This window comes from Tiliqua scincoides, chromosome 2 (assembly GCF_035046505.1).
Source record: "Tiliqua scincoides isolate rTilSci1 chromosome 2, rTilSci1.hap2, whole genome shotgun sequence".
NCBI lineage: Eukaryota > Metazoa > Chordata > Lepidosauria > Squamata > Scincidae > Tiliqua > Tiliqua scincoides.
In genome coordinates, this window is record NC_089822.1 from 62,845,159 (window position 1) to 62,864,350 (window position 19,192).

Genomic DNA, 19,192 nt, shown 5'->3' on the forward strand with positions numbered 1-19,192 from the left:
TTTTCCCTCTATAGACATTGCTATAAGCATGATGGGCAGCTGGGTGGGGCTTTGGAGCATGTTGGTTTTGCATGGGAGTTTGCTGAGGTGCTTCTGCGGCCCAGGACTACCTGTTCCCTCTCTACATTCCAAAAGGTCTGAAAAGGGATTAGATCCCCATAGCCTTTCATTAGGGCCTTGTATACCCTGCGCTTTAAAAACACACTTAAATTTTGTTGGAAGATGACTTGCATTCTGTTACCAAACCATCTCTGACCCGAACTGGTGTATGACCATTGCTTCTGGGCAAGGCCTTGCACAATTCAGACACACCATAAGGCCATATAGAAGATTTCTATTTCATCAGTAGCCCAGAAGAAGAGTTACTGGCTAAAAAAGCATCATAGTGGACCTTGATGATTCCTTCTCTCATTTCTTCATCAGTTCATTCCCACCACTGTGCAATTAGGCTTACCAAATCTCCAGGGTTGTCCTGCAGTCTTGATGAATCTGCATCTGTTTCCAGGTGTCTACATAAAGTGATCCTGGAGATTTTATCCAGGTGTTCAGGAATTGTCTATCAGGTTAGGAATTAAATGTGGAATGTGATATTTCATATCTGGTTCTGCTCAAAATTGTGCTCTGTAGAAAACAGCAGTTTTGCCCACCTCTCATTTAAGCATAATCGCCTATTGAAGCACCTCATCAAAATGATCAGAGAACCTCAGGTATATGCAGGGAATGAACATGTTAAAACTGCCTAATACTGAATTATTTGGCTGTTGGTTCATCTAGCTCAGTGTTGTCTGCAATGAATGGCAGTGGCTAGCCAGGGCTTTAGGCTGGGGTCTTTCCTAGCCTTACCTGGGGATACAAAATAAAGAGCCTGGGACCTTCAGTATGAGCTTTACTGCTGAGCAACAACCCATCCCCAAATGGGATTAAATGGATTCAAATTCACTTATTTGGGCTAATTTTGTGCTCTGAGGTCAAATGGTGCCTCCTTGGTAGTGTTCCTGTTGATGCTACCATTGGAATGAAATGAATGAATAAAAAGACTTTAAATACAGGTGGGCCCTTTTTATCCACGGGTTTGGAACCTGTGGATTTGACTCACTGTGGGTTCTGAATCCGCGATGGAGGGCCCCATCTGACCTCCCATATGCAACCAGAAGTGCCTTCCGGTTGCATCCAGGAGGCTTTCTGAGGCCCCAGGGAATCATGGCAACACTAGCTCCGGCAGCACAAGGCCCTCATAGAACTAGGGCCTAAATCAATCCTTTTGCTAAGGAACTTGGTATCAAACTCTTTATGTATTTCGTTGTTTTTAAAAGGGTGGTATCCCGTTTTATCCTTGCTTTAGTCTTGCAAGGCGGGCTAGACTGCAAGGTGATTACTTGAGGATCACCCAGGACCCAACCTTCCAGCACTGATGCAGCTGCAATGCAGCCCTGAGGAAAGGAAAGTCTTCGTTACTGCCCCCCCCCCCACTGCAGAATGCAGCACACTGCATTGGCATTGGCATTGCACAGCCATTGGCACAGCTGCATCAGCTCTGGAAAGTTGGATAAGGTTGGGCCCCCAGTCAGCTCCGTGGCAGGGTAAGACTAGTCATGTATTGTGTGTGGAAATCTCTATGCTAATCAATGCATGAAGATTGAGGTTCCTTGCTTCCCCCTCCCAGGAAGAGTGCTATGATCAATTCATAGTTTCAATATTTCTCCAAAATTCTTTGCATACCCACCCTCTTCTGTAATATCTCCTGTTTGGATCCTGGAGGTACTGGGGAAATGTGTGTGTGTGTACTCTTTCTATAATGTACCCAATGTTTTGACCTTTTTGATTGTGTAGCATACCAAGACTTGTATACAGTACTGCAAAAAGGCTGACTGAAGTATAGGAGATGAAGGGGTAGGGATTTCTCATCTTGCAAATATTTTGTCCCCCTTCTCCAAAATCTCCTGCTTCAAGCTTCCTTCAAATGGATTTTTTTGTCTACCTTCATAAATAAATTATGTGAGCACTGAAAAGAAGTTATAAACCAGTGGTGTAGCTGCTATTGACATATTCCAATAGCAAGCTGAAGTCTCAGGGCTGGGGATACATCCAATCTGTAAATCACAGCATTTTCCACCAAAACTACCAGTTTGTCTGACAGCTTGTGTTTGGAAAGTCTGGGTGCTGCTTCTCTGCTGCCAAGACTCATTGAGGAGAATTTTGTAGGGAGAGAAGTGGTGGGTGGGAGGAAGGGGTGCTTAACCCTTTCCTGTGCCTGCTTTTCCTCCTGAAACTCCCTTCTTGCCACTTTCTCCTCCCATCAGGGTTCCAGATGGTGTGTTTCTATCACTGGCTCAATAAAAGGAGAATGAAAATCTAAACGTTACTCTAAATGTCTCTTTGAGTGTGAGCCATATGAGTTAAAAAAATCTGATAACTCATTATGTTCATAAGGGCTGTGCAAATGGCTACACCTGCTTGGTGTTGCAAAACACACTGAACTCTAGTATAATGTCATGCTTAACTTCCCTAACTTTCCAAAAATCCTTCTGTCTTACCAGCTTTTTAATTTTTTCTCTGACAGAGTAATCTCTGGCCACTTAGGGCCAATCCTATCCAACTTTCCAGCACTGATGCAGTCATGCCAATGGGGTGTGCACTGCATCCAGCAGTGGGGGGACGCAATCACAGAGACTTCCTCAAGGTAATTGAACATTTGTTCTCTTAGCTCAGGGCTGCATTGAGGCTGCATTGGTGTTGAAACGTTGGATTGAACCCTTAGAGACCATAGCTGGGACCTGCCCCAATATAAGACTTCCTACCATTTTTTAAGAGTTGATTGCCTTGTGACATCAACAAATCTCACTTGTGGCATCACCAAGATCCCACCTCAAAAGTCTCAGGGTTTGGGATACATCCGATCTGTCAGCCCTAGTTGTGCTGATACTACAAGGAAATCCTACTTGCCAATCTTATATACAGCGAGCTTTCTGAACCTGAAAACAAACAGAGAGGATGAGGGCTCTTCATTGGGCAACAAGCCAATTATAGCTGCATGCAAGAAAGGCATAGGAGTGTACTTCTGCAATGATGGAAGGAGAATTGATCCGCCTCTGTGTTCACCTGCATATTTTCATTATATCTTTAGGCACTTTGTAAATGACAACAACAATACTACTAATAAAATACAGCTCTATAATTGCAGTCATCTAACAAAACACAAGATACTGAAAGAAATATACTTATTTCAGTTTCTTAAGGAAAAGAAGCTGAGCAGCAAGTTAATTAGCAATACGTTTTGCCTGTCACTCATTTTGTGATTCAGGATGAAAGTTAATATAATATGAGGATCTATTTTTGCAGATTTATTCTGTCCATAGTCTTTTCTGGCTCCTTGCAGCATGCTGTGGAGTACTTTATAGCTTGTGTTAGTATAATGCCATATAAATGTTTGATATGATTTGTGAGGCAGCCAGGATGAAGAGAGTGAAGTCCAAGAGCGTACCAGTGTATGAAGGAGGAATTAACTGGCTTGACTGAACCCCTTGAGACACAGTTCCAATTGGTTCTTTTCAAATTAAAAAAAAAAATCTTAAACCAAAAATTATTAGGATTTAGCACCATTTGGTAATTCAGTATTGTCTATATATCCAAATACAGTTTTCTTTAGTGTGGGTGCTTTGCAATTATGGCATTTGAAAACACTGTTTGTGCTTCAGTAAAGTATTGAGTGTGGCTGTAGGGATTGGTAATGGGATACAGAGCCTTTCACCTCTAGGTCACAGGTTCAAATGTGCCTCAGGTTAGAAATGACTAAAAGCTGTTGCCACCTGACAGCTGTTTAAGAGCCTGGGAAATAATACGATGGTTTTAATGCAACTTTTTGTGGGCAGCTGTCCACATCATAGCTAGCAGTCTTTATGCTTCTAGGGAAAGGCAGGCAGCCTGTCTTCTCTGGAGGCTGAGTTTTATCATATGACTGTTTTCATATGAAGATCTGTTCCTCCTGGGTGTACTCAGAATGATCTCTTTGAGTGCCAGTTACTCAAATTTGAAATGAGAAGTGTACCTTACGGTTACTCCAATCAGAGACTACAACAGTTGTTTCAACATTGAGATGTCTCTGGATGAGCAGGGTCATCCCAAGACAACTAATTCTTGCGGACAGAGAAGCAGACAGAGATGATCACAGACCATCTTTACAGACTTTTTTCTAGGCTAGAGCATTTTGTGTTAATGTCTGATTTTTTTTTTTTAATTCAAAGCCTATGCATGCAATCCTGGGAGTAAATCTGCTAGGAATCGTACAGCAAAGAACTCCTGGAAACTATAATATGTATGGTTTTTTCATGTACATATGTAGCATGAGAGTAAAAAGCATTGTTGCTGTCTTGATCCTAAAGGAAGATGGCTTGGACTTAAAATAGTCCACATGCTGTCTCTTACTGGCTAATCTATATGGGCAGGTTAGTACTACAAGTCCTCTTGCGAAGCGGTGACATTGTACTCATGCTGTTCCTTTGTCAGGCATGCTATCTCAGAAGGAATGTTAGAAGTGTAACCAAGACCACCTGTAAAGATGAAGACTTGCTGCATTTGCAAGATACTTTGGAAAACCTTGGTTACCTTCTGTCTCTGCAGAAGCCATGAAGATCATCTGCAACATTGGTTCAAACACAATTTACTTAAATTAGCTGATAAATCCAATGCTGGAGACTTATTTATAAGGCCATCTGTAGTCTGTGGCACACAGACTAGAGATCACTGCACACATTGCGTATCTGTCTTACAACAGTGATCCAGCAGGGCGTAGGGGCTACCACTGCACTTTTAGTATGCTTCCACTAGCCCACTTCTAGGAATCTACAGAAACCAGAGCCTGTATATAGAAATGTTGCATGTGATTGCCTGGCCATAAACAGATGCAGTAGTAGTCTCAACAGGACTGGAAGGAGGGATATGAAAGGAAGTGTATAAATAATAATACAAATCAGTCCTAGTTTTCCCCCCAGAGTTCTCTGCTTCAGAGCCAACACATCTATGAGGCCTACTAAGGTGGTTACCTCAGGCAGCAGATTTGGCAGGCAGTGGCCCACTGAACGATGTCTCTGCCCACTTTCTTATCCTTTCTCCTCTCACTTTCTGGATTTGAACAGTAAAAGGAGTAGAAGAGGAAATATGGACCAAGAGGAGAGGGCGGGCTGGAGCATGTTGCTGTGAGATCTTGGGCTGACCTTAGATTTTCTACAGTAGAAGTTAAGGCAGTGATATGATGCCCTTATTGTGTTACGCATTGGACTGGGGTGTAATGCTTCCAAGAACATGTATTCCTAACAAAGTAATAAACGCTGTGCAGTCAATAGCTGAAGTCATCATCCGGAAGTAGTGATAGATAATGTGACCAGCTCGGCGAGATGGAGATGTAAAGTAAGGCTACAACCCAAAATCCACTTGTACCCATTAAAATTAAATTGATCTGTTCTGGATCTACTCCAAAGCTAAGCGGGCAGAGGCTTAAAGTAATGAGGGTTCATGTAAAGAAGACTAGGTGGCTCTAGAGATAGCAAACTTTTCAAGGATGGTGGAATGTATTGTCATTGCCAGCTGTCAAAATGATTCCCCCGTACTATACTTAGTATTCTTTTTGCAGTTATCTTTATATAATTCGCTGTTTAGAATTGTATTGTCACGAAGAATAAGGGCTAGAATGTCACTTGATATTGTACAAAAACAAAACAAAATTCTATAATTGTTTTTTATCCAAGTGGAAGAAACGCTAAAGAAGAGGAAAATAGAAAAGGAATAAATAGGATTTTTCTAAATGGCTTTTACGGGTGCCTTGTTTGCTGTGTGCAATACCTGTGTGCCCTTTACCTTGTGGCCAATACACAGCATCACCTTGCATACACTTTCATCCCCCACCCAGATTCTACTATGCTCAAGTAAATGGAGAATTTGAACTGCCTGAGCACAGATCATGTGTTTTCAAGCCTGTTTCAGTGAGTTCTGGGGCACAGTATGCCAGACTGCAATTTGTACTTTGGACAAATAACACCATTCGTTCGCTATGAGATGAGTGTATGCAATGCAGGGAAAAGATGCTTAGTTGTGCCCAGTGTGGTTGTGTGAGTTTGTACTAAGAGCCAAGTACAAATGGGTTCATGACAGTATTCCTTGGAGTCCTTTCTCTGTTTCCCTCATTTCTGAGATATGGCAAGTTACTAACTTTGGACAGGGCATTCTCAGCAGTGGCCCCAGATTATGAAGGTTCCTTCCTAGGGATCTTTACTCTGCTTCATCCTTGGCCTCCCAGTCTCAGGCAAAGGTATTTCTACTTCAATAGGTATTTCAGTTAAGGTATTTATATTACAAAAAGATTTGGGGCAATATTTTTCTGCTAGTTTCATGCTGCTTAATCAACCATGACTGTGACATCTTAGCTGTTTAACGTTTCTCCTGTTTAATCACATTTTTAAAAAACTGTTTAATACTTTTAACATATACTGTGTGACTCTTCTTGATGAGCACTTGGTTGCCTTGAGGATTTGTATTGAAAGATGGGATTGAAATATTTTAATTAATAAACAAGATTCTACCAGGGTGATTGGAATGTGTTTGATTTGAGAGATGAGTTAGGGCCTAATCCTATCCAACTTTCCAGCGCCAGTGCAGCTGCAATGCAGCCTCAAGGCAAGGGAACAAATGTTCCCTTACCTCGTGGAGGCCTCCCTATCTACCCTCCCATCCACAGGATGCAGCACATACCCCATTGGCATGGCTACACCAGGGCTGGAAAGTTGGTCCTTAATCAGCTGGGGTGGGAGGGTTCATGATATAAAGGCTTCAAATACAGTGGCAATTTCTTGTGGTAAATGGTCCTCCCCCCAACTGATTTCTCCCTATGTTAGGGGAGCAAGGACAATTTTTCTGCCCTTTGAAAAACCAGAGCAGGGTTTGTGAAGCTGTTATACAGCTGTTATCCAAATTTGCTTGATCATTTTTATAACAGCATTGCCTCACTGGATCCTACATCACAAGGAGTTTGAATCAGCAAGAAGATTTTTGTGTGCCTCTTTCATGTTTTTCCCCACTTATTTGGTTTTTTAAAAAAAAGTTATTACTAAAAGCTTATTTGTACCAAGTTAATTTTGTTCCCAGAACTGGGATTATAAATTTATTTCAGTTTACTATCTCTTGGAAATAATCTACCAGATGTAAATTCTGCTAATAATTAACTAGTATTAAAATATGCTGTGCTAATTGACAAAATTTGTTTCAAAGGTTTTAAAACCTTTGATTCCTTTATGTTTATCTGTCATTCATTGCTTGTTGCTTGTAAGGAAAAAGGAAAGAGTCCTGCTTTTCCTGCTAACCGTGATGTAATGCTGATTAGCTAAATTTGCCTTGTTAAGTGAGATTAATATAGTTTGACAGCACCTTGAGTAAGAAGCAATAATTTCTGTTGATATTAAACAGTTGGTCATTTTCAGTAAAGATGAGGAATGCTGTCTTTTGTCTTGCATGAGATTTGACCTCTTGGCTGAAATTAGTGCTAAGTTCCAGTGATTCCAAAAAATAAATATATGAATTTTGGGAATGGAATGGCATTTTGCAAGTGTGGATGTAGAGAGTAAGTTTTGTCACTTGAACTATAAACTGGAATGTAAAGAAAATGGCATTGGTGCCTATGGAAGTGAATTAAAGCTTTGTTGGATGGTAGAAAGTATTTTTGGTGAAGAGGAAGAGTTTAATCCGAAACACATTATTTTGAGATTGACTTTAAAATCAAAGGGTGGTTACTGATAGTCCCATGTTTTTCTTTATATTAATTTTCAGACACAAAACATTGTGTTCTTCTCTACTAATAAATTAAAAGCAAAAGTTCTCTATACGTACAGTACTTCATTATCTATACATATTCTTACTAGTATTATAGGCTCCATTCAAACCACTTGTCTAGCCGTAGGTCATATACAGTATATACAAATATATGGTTGGATTTAAGATAATTCTGGTCTTAAGCTGCAACCCTATACACTCTTTCCTGGGAGTGAGTCCCATTGAATTAAGTGAGACTTACTCCTAAGTAGAAATGCCTAGGATTGTGCTGTTAATGTTTGGAATTACTGAAACTGGCTTGGCAAACAGCAGCAGTGGAAGTTACATGGGAATGCCAACTGTATGAACTGGTTCTTTCATGTCGAACCTATAGATTAAGGTGAAATTGCAGCCACTCATTGTGCCATTGGTACAATGTGATTATATCAATGGCAGGGGTATGCATTTCTCATGTGGAGGCACTGGCTTATAAAGTCACACCTCCTGCCTGATTCCTTTTTAATCACAAGCCCAACGGTGGTTGTCCATATTCCTATGGGTGACTACAGGGCTCATGCATATATACATGTGCAAACTTATGAAATGAACTATAAAGAGCGCAATCCTAACTCCTTATGTAAGTGCTTTCCAACACTGACATAAGGGCAATGAAGCTCCCAGGTAAGGGAACAAACATTCCCTTACTTTGAGGAGACCTCTGTCAGGGCAGCAGGGGAGGATAGCTCTTGCTTTCCCGATAGCAGATTGGCACTGGAGTGCAGGGCGGCAGCACAGGCAGCAGGCGATCCCAAACAGAGCCAAAGAAGCAGACACAGGTTTGTTTCTTGCAGAAACATGTATTGGTAAAGGAGCAGGCAGAAGAGTAGTTAGTCAAACGGTCCAGACATCACGGATACAGCAGGTCACAGTCACGATAAGGCAGTCCAAATCAGTACACAAACCAGCAGCACGCAGAAACTCTACCACAGCAACCCACACTTGGAGTCTGTTCTTGCCCCAATACATACTGGGGCCAGCCAATCAGAATGGGGCGACCTCATCATCACAAGACAGTCTTGTGACCCATTCTGATTGGCTGGCCAGTGGTGCATTGCACCACTCCACCATAGCCTACATGGCTCTGCACACATCCTCCCAGGTCACATGGCTCCCACCTAACACAGGTGCATCTGATTGCTAATCACACACATATACAGTGCTGCTGTTCCAATGCTTGCATTTCATACCAGGCCTGGACATCAAGGCCCCACCTGCCACATCCTGGCTTACAACAATTCAGGGCCTGGGATGTCAAAGGCCTGACAGCCTCCGTGAGTGACACCCAACTGCAGGATGCAGCACATGCCCCATTGGCACCGCTATGCCAGTGCTGGAAAGTGCTGACATAAGGGGTTAGGATTGTGCCCAAAGTTTCATAAGCTGTTCTCGGGTATGACATTAGAAAGTGCATTTCAGGTTCTCATGTGCAGTTTGTACTACCCATAAATGTTAGAGGACAGAGCATGAAAAAGAAACCAAATGTACGCTCTAGCAGCTAGCTAATTCTGATTTTTTACTTTTGCATTCTCAACTGATTATAAGCACAAACTAACTGAAGTGTTAGCTTGCTCCTTGCTATTTGTGATTGATGTCTCATCAATGTGCACTTGAGCCATATAAAAAAGAGGGTTTAATCCTAACTACCTTCAGTCGCTGTCTGTGATGGAACGGGTGTGTGGGTGTATGGGTCCATGCGCACTGGTAGTTCACATGTTCAGTGGATACTTTGACAATTGGATGTGTTTTCCCTTAAAATTATTGACTTAGATTCAATGTGTAGTTCTGCCTGTGAGTAGAAGAGTCACTGATTCCTGAAGACATCCCACATGCCATCGTATAGCATTCCAAAGAGTTGCTCTATGACTTGGGGGCTGTAAGAGGCAGGAACTACTAGTGCACCTTGGTCCACTATACACAATTCTTTGGATTCAATCTATGGTACCTTTTAATCCGCTACACTCTAACACCAATCATCACTCTGTTAATTTTCTTCCACTAAACACGTTAGTTTCCTTTAGACCAGACTATATATAAGAACTGCATTTTCATCTTTTTTGCCTCTTTTAGGGCAAAAGACCCCAGCACACTCTTGCAGTCTTAACACCCAATTAAAGTTGTTATCCAGATTCTGGTATATGGTAGTAGACTGGAGCTCTTCTAGGCGCTTGAAGTGACTTGCTTGAATGGCATTGACTTTAGTCACTCTGCAAAGGCACTGTTACGTGACCCTAACTTAACAGTATTTTTCTTTTAACTAGCAGCAGCAAGAGACACTAATGCTCATTTACTCCTTCCCTCCTGCCTCCTTTTTATGGAAGATAAACATTTCCCCTTCTGCCATTGCCAACTTATTTAGGAGAAGAGTGTAAATTGAAGCCATTTATCTTGAAATGTGCCATTGCGGCAGACTGTTTATACAAGTGTAAGAAATTGTAACATAGAAATATTTGGTCTGGTCTGCAAGGAAAAGGTTTTTTGTTTTGTTTTTTTAATAAACTTTCTACATGTTGCAAATACTGGTATGATACTGAAAGAGCATGTGTCCAATATGAACCAACTTAAGACATGCCTCTGCATTTATGGAATTAGAACAATGATTTAAAATATATAACAAGAGTGAGTGTCTTGTACTGCACTTTCAATGAAGTTAGCTTGCTTTAAGCTTGCTTCACCTCTTTAACTGGCTACAGAACATTCCAAGCATATGGGAAAGTTTATTGGTGGCCTGTGAGCTCTTAGAATGTGAATCCAGAATAAGTTATTGTTGGCTGATCCCAGGTTGTAAATATTTGTCTGTCAGTTGGTGGACGAGTGAGTCGGGAGTTAAGTTACACGCGCCAGAAGATTGGAGAAGAGGCCATGTTTAATCCCCAACTCATGATTCAGACACCACAAGAAGACTTTGCAAATGTACTAACAACAGAAGCACTCAGACAGCACCTTGATTCTGCACTTCAAGCCAGCAGGGTACACGTGTACATGTACAACAGGTAAGACATGGGAAATGAAAAAAATTTTTTTAAAGAAATAATTTCTGTAACATAAAGTAACCTTGAATATTACCTGAACTGCTGATAAGCAGAGGGATTGCACTCGATTTCATTTTCTACCATTACAGTGGTGCCTCGCATAACGAAATTAATCCGTTCCGCGAATCCTTTCGTTATGCGAAATTTTCGTTGCGCGAATCACGTTTTCCCATAGGAATGCATTGAAATCTAATTAATGCGTTCCTATGGGCAAAAAAGGTCAAAACAAAGTCAAATTTGGTTTACAAAGTGTTTATTACGTGCTCTTTAAAGGCATACATACTGTACAGAGGATTTCTAAAATTTGAAGCATACACGAAATTTTTAATTTTTAAAAAATTCATTATGCGAAGCACGGACCTAAAAAGTTTTCGTTATGCGAAGCACGGACCTAAAAAACTTTTCGTTATGCGAAGCAAGGCCAGAAATTTTCGTTATGCGAGTTACCAAACTCAATCGAAAAACTCTTTCGTTATGCGAGTTTTTCGCTGCGTGGGGCATTCATTATGCGAGGCACCACTGTATATTATTATCATTATTAATAAAGACTGGCTTCCCCCCATATCCACAGATCAGGCACCCACAGTTTCAGTTATCTGTGGTTTCTGTGGATACCAAGGGAAGATCTTAAAAACATGTAGAACAGGGTTGTCAAACATAAGGCCTGTGGGCCGAATGTGGCCCCCAAAAGCAATTTTTCTTGCCCCCGTTATAATTAGGCTCTCCCAGTGTGATAATTGGGCTGCCTCAGATCTTGAAAATACGAACAAGATTTGCAAATTTTCTCTTCTGCAGTGAATGAGTTTCTGGTGCTTATTTCTGGCCATCATCTGCTTAATGATGTCACTTTCGGCACTCAGTTGGCCCCTGAATGCTAACTTCAGCCTTCTGTATGAAATGAGTTTGACATCTCTGATATAGAAAGTAAAGAAAAAAGCCCAAAATAGTGCCTTACCATTGCACACTCAAACCACTGCATTTTGAGGCCCTACAGTCTCTTCCAGGTTGTGTGGAGGCTACTTCCTTTGCCCAGACTCACCCCAGAATACATTGTGATGCATTCTAGGGAAAGCCTAGGTGAAGAGAAGCCTGGGGGGAGGGTCCAGAATGGGACCTTTGTGGATACAGATGGGACCTGTATTTATATACTGCTTTTCAACAAAAAAAAAATTCAAAAATTGATGCGTTTTTGTACATAACAAAACACATCAACACATGGCTCCCTGTCCTCAGAGGGCTCATAGTCTAAAATACATGCAAAAGAGGCCACAGTCACTGAAAAAGACATCATGTTGGACTCAAGAGGGACAGTTGCTAAATATAAGAGGACATCTGTTTAAAAGGTGCCTCTTTGCAGTTGCGAACCTACCATTAGGTCTGATGGGGCAAGTGCTCCAGGCAAATGCCCCATCCTCTAAGATCCAGTGGAAGCCTCTCTGAGGCTCCTGATGGGGTTGGAAACGGTGCTTCCACTTTTCTGGAAGCATAGTTTATACTATAGCATTGGGGAATCTCAGAGAGGCTTCCCGGATGTGGGGTAAGGTCGCGTGAGGCTCCCTGAACCTCAGATGAGTAGGGGGGGTGGATTTTCAAGCAAGGGGCGCCATCACAGACCTTTGCCCTGGGCGTAGGACTGGAGAGGTCCACCACTGCCTCTTTGCTGTCTTTAGCATACCTGAAGCAGAATTCACACAAGGAAGATGCACAAGCTTGAGAAGTGTTCTTCTCTCTTATTTGAGTTTTCTTTTGCATGTGTCTGTGGATATGCAACAAATGGAAATGCAGTACAGATACACAACTGCTTTAAAGTACTGACAGGTTACAGGTTAACTAATGTTGTTTAATTGTAGCCTGTCACAAGAGATAGACAAGAATGATCACAAGGTGTGTCATACTCAAAATAGTACTTATAAAAAGTTCCAGATGGGCCATGCAACAGCTTACAAAAAGAGGCAGTTCCCCCCCCTCCCTCTTTCTGGGAACTCGACACGTACCACAAGCCTATAGCTGTCTACTCAGAAGTAAGTCCCATTGTATTCAATGGGGCTTACTTCCAGGAAAGTGTGTATAGGATTGCAGCCACAGACACATGCAGAAATGGTGTTTTCACTCATTCGTGCACAACCCAAACCTGTTTATGAAGTAGTGTTCAACAAACAGAAACTTTTGGCAGTCGCATAATTGGTCCATTACTTTAGCAGAGAGTAAGAATGGCCTTCATCTGTATTGTGTCATTTTCCTAAAACTGGAACCTACATGAGTGAGATGCAAGCCGATGAAATGTTTTTTTGTATTTATGAAAGAAGTATCTATGTTACTTGCTCTTAATTTTTACAGACAATGGAAATTGGAACATCTCTGTCATAAATCAGGAGAACTTATCACAGAAGCAGGCTATATGGACAAGGTACAGAAAATATTTAGGATTTATGAAGCTTCCCCCAAATTTCCCCTATTATCAAAGACTTCAATATGAAATTGTTATTTCCTAATCAGATTATTTTTCTGAACATTGACAGATTATAGAACATCTTTATCCTTGTTTAATTATCACACCTTTGGACTGCTTCTGGGAAGGTGCAAAGTTACAGTCGGGGACTGCATATCTACCGTAAGTGCATGGGTTTGTTTTTCTACCATTGGTTCTATTTTGAGCTGTATCATAGCCATGCACATGATCATTGTCTGCTCTGTCCAGTGTCTTAAGATACATGCAGCGGTAATATTGAAAGGGAAACAATTGATGCATATTTCTGAGAAATAAAATGCAACATCCAGATATGTGTCTCAGATACATGTGTTCGTTGTTCTTGTGTCTTTTCTTGGGTGATATGTGTATAACTAATCATATCGTATTCTCACACTTCTACCCATGAGGATTTTCTATCTCAATGAAAATAGCAGTCTCTTTCTTTTGAGTTTAAATAAAAATTGAAAATAAAAGAGAGAGCAGCTTTATATTCAGAGTGAAAACAGAAAATTCTAAATACAGTATAGTGGAAACACCTGGAATGCACATTCTCTACCCTGATAAACAAGTGCCTCTGAATGGAGAAAATACATCTTCAAGTTAATTTCACAACACTTGAGAACTTACATCTGTTCACCATAATAAATGATTATTTGGGGGAAAATAACAATTGGCATTTGTGTAGTGCTTTTTTGAGTGTGCAAAACGCTTCACATGTTGGTGTCCTTTACAACAGTTTGGTAAGGTAAATGTCGGTACACATTATTATCCCCATATTGCAACTGAGGCTGAGAGAGTTACTTACCTAAGGCCACCTAGTAAGTTCATGATAGAGGTGAGAATCAAACTGGGCAAGTATGGACTCCCACCTCAGTTTCTTATCATGATGCAATACAATAGCACTGCCTGCCTGAAAGTTCTCTTCAGATGAAAGACTGAATTGTTGCCATGAGTTAAAAAAATACAAAAACAAAAAACACAAGGAAACTAATCCTTTGTGTATCAGATCATTTAGTGACATAAGGTATCTCTTTGGGAGATTGTTACATGCAACGTAATTTGTCCATCAAAGAGTTAATTTTTAATCAGTTTAGACATTTTTGGTTAATTATGCAAGACTTAGCTTTTGTGCTATTGTCTTTGCCCTGGTTTGCATGTCTCTGTAAAAGCAATTTGCAATGGCCATCTCTTAACCTTCAGTGTAGAGTTTTTTTTTTTAGGTGGGGGAATAAGGGGGCTTGTGTTTTCTGGTTGGGAGAGTTTGAATAATGACTTAAGCCTGGTTAAGCAGCTACAGTAGTTTGAACCACAAAATAAGGCAGCCAAAAGCCTTTATGGTCTATCAACATCACAAAATCAAAAGTGGGGGTGGAGGAAGTGGTAAGGATAGTCATGAAGGCTGTGCCAGCAAGGCCTAAGAAGTTTGTCAAAAGTATAGTGGCTTAGCAAAGCCATAGTGTTTTTTGTTTTTTAAAGCCAACATTTGGTACATACCAAAGAAAGGAATTGTATACTTTTTGATCATAGTTCTAGCTTTGTGCTTTCAAGCTGAAATTAAGATTAGGGAGGCATTGCTAAAATTTTCAGCAGTATGAGTCAGTGAGTTCAACTGGACTTACTCCCACATAAGAATGCTTACAAGGGGGTAAGTCCCTGAGAACTCTGTGAAACGTACTTACAAAATATTGGGAAGACTTGCTTCTGAGAATACTAGGAGTGTCTCCCCATTTTAATGTGAGCTTCTCAGAGCAGCCTTTGTGTATGCCGAGTTTCCTGCTTTTTGTGACAGAGTGCACAATCCTCGCTCTTTTGTGGCTTGGCAGCTTTACCGCAGTAGTTGCTCAGCTGACAGAGTTCGAAGGACCACAGTACTGTGAAGAATGACTAAAAATCAGACTTTTATTGATTTGCATTTGAAACCAGTGTTTAGAAACTGACAATGTATTTCTCCTCCTGGAATGTGTTCTCTCTTTTAGGTACATGGACTTAAATCCACATGCAGACTCTTTTTGTTTCCAGTTGATCTTCTTTTTAACTAAGAAGATGTTTGGTTAACAAATCAGTAATCTTTGTTTTAAATGTATCTAAGGCTCAGTGTAGACACTGGGTTTCTTGATCATGTGAGCATCCCTGGTCACACACTGAAAAAACCCAGTTGAATAAAGGAGTTGGATGTTCAAGGATATTGGCCAACTCCATCTTCAGTAATCTCCAGCAACTGGAAAAGGTGTCTCTGCAACCATGGAAGTTGCTGCAGGGCAATATTTGTGATAGTCTGATTCACATATATTACAGTTGTATACGCATTTATGTATTTTGTGGTTGGCAGGGGCTGTTCACATGGATAAGAAATTTAATGTCTGAAAAGCAGCCCTGAGACATGATTTTTCATCAATAAGGATTGAGACTGCAATCCTATACACTTACCCAGGAGTAGGAACCATTGAAAGAAATGGGATTTATTTCTGAGTAGACATGCATAGGATTGCGGTGGAACAGTTCATTGAACTCATTAGGATATGTAGCACAGTTCTTAGTCATTAGGTTTTACTGAATACAGTGGTCCTTGTTTCCAAGTAAGGCTGCAGTCCTAAACACACTTATCAATGAGCAGGTTACATTGAAGACAGTGCTTCTGAGTAAACCTGCTATAGGTATGAACACTACAATCTTAAATCATTTTACTTGGACTGGATTATGTTCAGAATTTGTATTTATTTTGAGAGAGAGAGAGAGTGCAAATGAGCAAGCAGAGATGGGGAGAATGTATTCCTTGGATGCCTTTCTTACCATTCTGTTCCTTTTTCTTTACAGAGGGAAACCTCATTTGCAGTGGACCAACTTTGACCCCTTGGAATTCTTAGAAGAGTTAAAGAAAATAAACTCCCAAGTAGATACCTGGGAGGAAATGCTTAATAAGGCAGAGGTTGGACATGGGTATATGGATCGACCTTGTCTGAATCCTGAAGATCCTGATTGTCCCAACACAGCACCTAACAAAAATTCAACAAAAGTAAGTTAGTATATGGTTTGTTGGTCAACTCTGGGAAATTTGGAAACATGGTTGGACTATGTATAATATCCTGCAAACCCCTATTCCCAACATTATTAAGTCAAATGTGTCGACAGTATATTGCCTATAGCTCTTGTTATGCACCTAAGAATCACAGGGTTGTTATATTTTATAAAAATAGTAAGTTTCTAGTCCTTGTGATTGTAGAAATATCTGATAATGTGTCTGCAAGAAATCAAAAAATCAAAAACATGGAAGCAAATCAAGATATGATAAACAAAAGAGACAATGGGTGCCACATATGATGAACTCCTTGGAGGAATAAGTAGAACAGTGGTTCTCACACATCTAGCACCAGGACACACTTTTTAGAATGAGAATCTGTCAGGACCCACTGGAAGTGGTGTCATGACCAGAAGTGACATCATCAAGCAGGAACATTTTTAATAATCCTTGGCTTCAATTCTACCCACACTTACCCAGGAGTAAGTCCCAATTACTATCATTGCTAAAAGAATATACATAGTAGCTTATTAAAAGTGCAGGCTTGTAACATTTCCCCAAATGCAGTCACATACCATGGTAGCATCAAGTCTAATAAATTAAAAATAAAATATTAAAATGAATGGGGATACACCCACCTCGTGGGTCCTGACCCACAGTTTGAGAAACACTGAAGTAGAATATAGATATGATAAATAAGTACATTACCAGCATGGTGTGGTATCAAATGTTTCATCAAACACTGAGTACTCTTGTTTAAAATATTGATCCATACCCTAAAATGCATTTATAATAACCCCTTGGCTCTATTTAACTCTGTAAACCAGACCAGAGTTTCTTAGTATTTTGATCAGTCTTCCTTGTTGAAATTACCTTTGTATGCATTTGTTTGTGAATTACTGGCCATCTGTGTCAATGGATCTTCATTTGCTTCTTATGCAGTCCAATATGGTGTGATAGAAATGTAGGGAGAATGAATAGACTATCGTAGGAGACGGAGTGAAGTGGTTTAGTACGAGTCTTATTTTGGCAGTGTTGATTTTGCTGGTGACGTGCGATACTGTCTCCCCTGGGATACTCTGCAGTATTGCTGCAGAGCAGAGGATTTAAGATAACAATTGTGACTAGATTGGCAAAGCCACCAAGCCAAAAAGCCACTTTATATAACTATTGCTTATCAAAGTAATAAACTACAGCTGTCATGAGAAATGGTTGTTACAGATAAGCTTTCATTTACAGTTACAGTTACAAAATTTACAATTTTGCTCAATCAGTGAACAAAAACTTAATAATACTCATCTGTATTTATATTGTATACTACAGACTATATCTTTCTTTTTCACCATGTTTCTCATACCATAGTATGACCCCTGATACATTGCAATGGTGCATTGGGAAGCTGTCTTCTGTTAACGTTTGCATAAGAATTCACAGATCAGTTCTTTGAATCCAAGCCACTTAACCCATGTTGAATGACAACGTTCAGCACCATGAACTTCAAACTCCTGGCTCTGTAAGATGCAAACCAAAATTGATCTGTCCCACACTTATATCATAAGAGTTTATTCTGCAATCTTGAGATAGGAGCAATTTAGTTTTGTGTTTAGAAGTCCATACTCTAGGAAAGGCAGCAGGAATGTAATTCTGCAGTTTTTTGCCTCTATACATCAGTGTTTCTCAAACTGTGAGTCCGGACCCATGAGGTGGGTCATGAGCCAATTTCACGTGGGTCCCCATTCATTTCAATATTTTGTTTTTAATATATTAGACTTGATGCTACCATGGTATGTGACTGCATTTTGGGAAATGTTACAGCTCTGTACTTTTAACAAGCTACTGTCTATGTTCTTTTAACAATGATAGTCATTGGGATTCACTCCTGGGTAAGTGTGGGTAGGACTGCAGCCTAGGAGTGTTAAAAATTTTTTCCTGCTTTATGATGTCACTTCCAGTCATGACATCACTTCCGTTGGGTCCTGACAGATTATCATTCTAAAAAGTGGGTCCTGGTGCTAGATGTGTGAGAGCCACTGCCATACAAACATAAAATGTTAAGAACGGTGGTTGTGCATGGCACCTCAGTAAATGGAGAATGTTCTGGTGGTTTTTGGTCATCTTGTCCACCTTTTTATGGGAGCTGCCAAGAAAACCTAATCTGTAGCATTTTTTGGTGTTGGCTGCCCTCAGTTGCTGCTCATACTGACACGATTGCACCAAAATAAGGAAAATAATAAGGAATAAAGAACAAGGTTCTGTTGTTGTACATCTCTTAAGACTTCAGTGTGCTGGTAGATCTGTTCCACTTCAATGAGTCAGTTGGCCAATCCAAGTCAATTCTTGTTGGCCATTAATTACAAGACTTCAGTAGGAGTTTTGCCTGAATTAAAGAATAGTGGGATCAGACCTTTCATTTGTATGGCAAAGAGTACTCCTGATGCTATTTGGAGCGGGCATATTAGAATGGGTATTCTAGATGGTATGACAACTATTTTCCAAGATGATTTCTTTGTGTGGGGAGGCGTTGTTTTTGCAACACCTAGGCTTGGTTTGATGATTTAAATCAATTTACTCCTGAAGTTTGTTAGAAGCCTAGGACCCTGTTCATTCCCCCACAAGTCTCCCTCGGACCATGTACATTCCTCTTCATCATGACATCTGATGAAGTGGACTGTACTCCACAAAACTTTGTTACAATAAATCCGTTAGTCTTTAAGGCACCACAAGATTTTTTTTTCTTGGATGCAACAGGCTAACAGCACAAACCTATGCATGTCTACTCAGAAGTAAGCCCCACTGAGTTTAAAGGAACTTATTCCCAGGTAA

General features: G+C 40.4%; 1 protein-coding gene across 1 annotated transcript in view; it reads left to right on the plus strand.

Moving 5' to 3' along the window:
- PTCH1 (patched 1) overlaps positions 1-19,192 on the plus strand; it is a 101,735-nt gene that overhangs the window by 27,098 nt on the left and 55,445 nt on the right. Inside the window, exons 3-6 of the mRNA XM_066614933.1 lie at positions 10,655-10,844; positions 13,221-13,290; positions 13,403-13,494; positions 16,168-16,366. Coding sequence (XP_066471030.1) covers positions 10,655-10,844; positions 13,221-13,290; positions 13,403-13,494; positions 16,168-16,366 — 551 coding nt within the window. The remainder of the gene's footprint in view (positions 1-10,654; positions 10,845-13,220; positions 13,291-13,402; positions 13,495-16,167; positions 16,367-19,192) is intronic.